Source organism: Merops nubicus, unplaced genomic scaffold, assembly GCF_000691845.1.
Source record: "Merops nubicus isolate BGI_N331 unplaced genomic scaffold, ASM69184v1 scaffold42901, whole genome shotgun sequence".
NCBI classification, from domain to species: Eukaryota; Metazoa; Chordata; class Aves; order Coraciiformes; family Meropidae; genus Merops; species Merops nubicus.
The window spans coordinates 257-2,776 of NW_008589764.1; the positions used below are offsets into that span (position 1 = coordinate 257).

Consider the following 2,520-nt stretch of genomic DNA (forward strand, 5'->3'; position numbering starts at 1 on the left):
GGGTTACACATCCGGCGTCATAGCAGGCAGCTACCGGCAGCGCACAGGACCGCGTCACCATAGTAACCCACCACTGACTCAAGGCCAGCGCCGGTTGCCATAGGAACCATTTGGGAGATGGCAAGTCACCAGGGAAGGCGGAATATGAGGGGGCACCTCTGAAAGCAGCCAGCACCTGAGCTGCTCCACAGGGTTTGGGGAACCCCAAGGACAGCGTCTGGATGGAAACGCGGGGATGTGGGAAATGAAGCCTCTTCCTTCCCGCTTCCCAAGTACAGGATGGGGGCCACGGGACTCACCTTGAAGAGGGTGATGCTCTGGAGCACCCCCGAGGTACAGCACATCTCCCGGATGGAGTGCATGGCCAGCTGCGGGCAGCCGATGTCCAGCACGCGCAGCCCCAGGCGGGAGGCCAGAATGGGGCCGATGGTGGTGCCACAGGGCGTGTCGTTGCGCACCATGAACTCCTGCATGGGGACGCGGCCTCAGCGGCTCCCTGGGGCCTCCTACACGGGCCCCAGGCCTGAAGGGCAGTGGCCTGGGACAGGGAGGCAGCACCGCTCCCAAGCCAGGGTGCAAAATTCCCTAGAGACAGGACACGCCCAGGCTGGGCCCTCCCCTGCTGTTCCCAAGACTGGTCCCCCAGGCAGCCATGGACCTGAAGCCCCGGAACAGCAAGCAGCACAGACCCCAGGGGAGGAGAGAAACAGTAACTGAGGGGCAGGGGTCTGCCACAGGCCCCCTCTCATAAACACAGGGGCTGGGCCATGGCCCAAATTGGTAGCATTCACAGAGGGTTCTGCTGACCTGCAGAGGGACACCCACGCGGGTGGCGATGTCCCGGATGACTGCTTCAGTGACAGCTGTGGAGGCGTAGCGCTGGTTGCTGTTCACCTTGATGACGGGGCCCTGCATGAGGGAAAGCACTGCAGGCCCACCATTGGCACTGGGGATAGCTCTGGGAACACCTGTGCCCGGGCAATGCTGTCCCACCCTAACCCCCCAGTCCATTCTCCCCTCCCCAGGTGATCGGTGGCGATGGGGACAGCCCTGCCATGGGGACAGCCCCAGCTTGGAGCAAGGAAGGGCTCCAGGGCCAAGGCTGCGGTCCTAAGCAATAGACACCAGGTGTGTGGCACAGCCAAATTGTGCTGTGAGACAAACACCTCCCATTTGAGTGCTGTCAAGTTGCAACCCCAGTCTGTGCCCCAGGGAACAGCTGGATGTGTCACAGCACTGCAGGACAGACGGACAGCACCCATCCCAGCCCAAAGTAGAGGGCCACCCCCACCTTGTGGAAGGCTGGGCGATGATTCTCCTCATGCTTGTCCCTGCAAAAGAGAAGCAGGATTTTAATCTATGGTCCTCCCACCCTGCTGCAACAAGGCCTGTCCCATCTGTACTGCCTGAGGAACGAGAGGGACACAGCCCCAGCCAGCAGGCAGGCTGCCCCGGCCTGTGCCACTGCTCAGACCACTCACACGTAGTTAGGGTGCACAGCGTGGGCCATGTCGGCGCTGATCATGAAGGACTTGGCCACGGCCTCCTCGAAGGCTGTCAGGTTTTGCGGCGATGCCGAGATCCGGCGCAACACCAGCTCTGTTAGCAGGGACTCCGCACCCTGCGCGCTCTCCGACCCTACCTGCCAAGGACCACTGTCAGCACAACCCACGTGGCGCAGCCCCCCAGTACCCAAGGGGCCAGCTGCGCAACTGGGACCTCCCAAAAGCCAGCAGAGCACCTTCCAACCGCACCTGCTGCCTGGGCCGTGCTCCACAGGGAGCTAAGCAAACACCCCTTGCCCTGCTGGGGCCTGGGTTCTGTCTCCTGCTTGCCATGGCTGGGGGCGAGCAAAGAGCTCCTCCCTCTGTAAGCCACCCCACGGCCATGCCCCTCGCTCACCTCCTCGTTGTCGTAGAGTGCGATGAGACGCACGTTTGGCTCCTGCGAGAGGGAGGAGGGCGCCGCGCACGAGTCAATCAAGGCCTGAAGGGTTAGGGGAGACACCAGCTCGAGTGCCGCCCCATCCTGGGAAGCTCAGCACTGCGCCAGCTGGAACATCCCCAGGAGAGCCCAAAGCACAGAGGAAGGGAGCCATTGGCACACATGTGGCCCAAGGAGAGCTAGAGTGATCCCTGGGAGCTGCTGGGAACCCCACAACCCAGGCAAGGGGGAAACCCCCATCCAAGCTCAGATCCTTCAACACGCCAGACCCACACCATAGGAACACGCCTCCCTGCAGAGCCTTCAGGGCAGCCCACTGCTCCTCTCAACCAAGCTGGGGTCTGGACTCCAGACTTGTTTCCCCCTCCCGCTCACCTGCAGGGCGCAGAAGCAGCTGTGCAGGTTGTCCAGGCGCGGGGAGAAGATAAACTCATCAAAGGCGCCACCCAGCGTCTGCAGGCAGAGAGCCGGGAGGAGCAGGGCATAGGTTCTGGGTCACCAAAACGTTCTTGCCGCTGGGTCCCCACCGCAGTCCCCTCCGGAGCTGCCTCCTCTCGTTCGGCGCGGCTGGCAGCC

At 62.9% G+C, this 2,520-nt stretch overlaps 1 protein-coding gene across 1 annotated transcript in view; it reads right to left on the reverse strand.

Moving 5' to 3' along the window:
- Nucleotides 1-2,434, reverse strand: part of DNPEP (aspartyl aminopeptidase) — a gene marked incomplete at its 5' end in the record, with an annotated part of 2,609 nt that extends 175 nt beyond the window's left edge. The window contains 6 exons of the mRNA XM_008949687.1: nucleotides 300-467; nucleotides 808-909; nucleotides 1,292-1,331; nucleotides 1,482-1,642; nucleotides 1,903-1,986; nucleotides 2,320-2,434. Of these exons, the coding sequence (XP_008947935.1) occupies nucleotides 300-467; nucleotides 808-909; nucleotides 1,292-1,331; nucleotides 1,482-1,642; nucleotides 1,903-1,986; nucleotides 2,320-2,434 (670 nt within the window). The remainder of the gene's footprint in view (nucleotides 1-299; nucleotides 468-807; nucleotides 910-1,291; nucleotides 1,332-1,481; nucleotides 1,643-1,902; nucleotides 1,987-2,319) is intronic.
- Nucleotides 2,435-2,520: the final 86 nt, after the last annotated feature.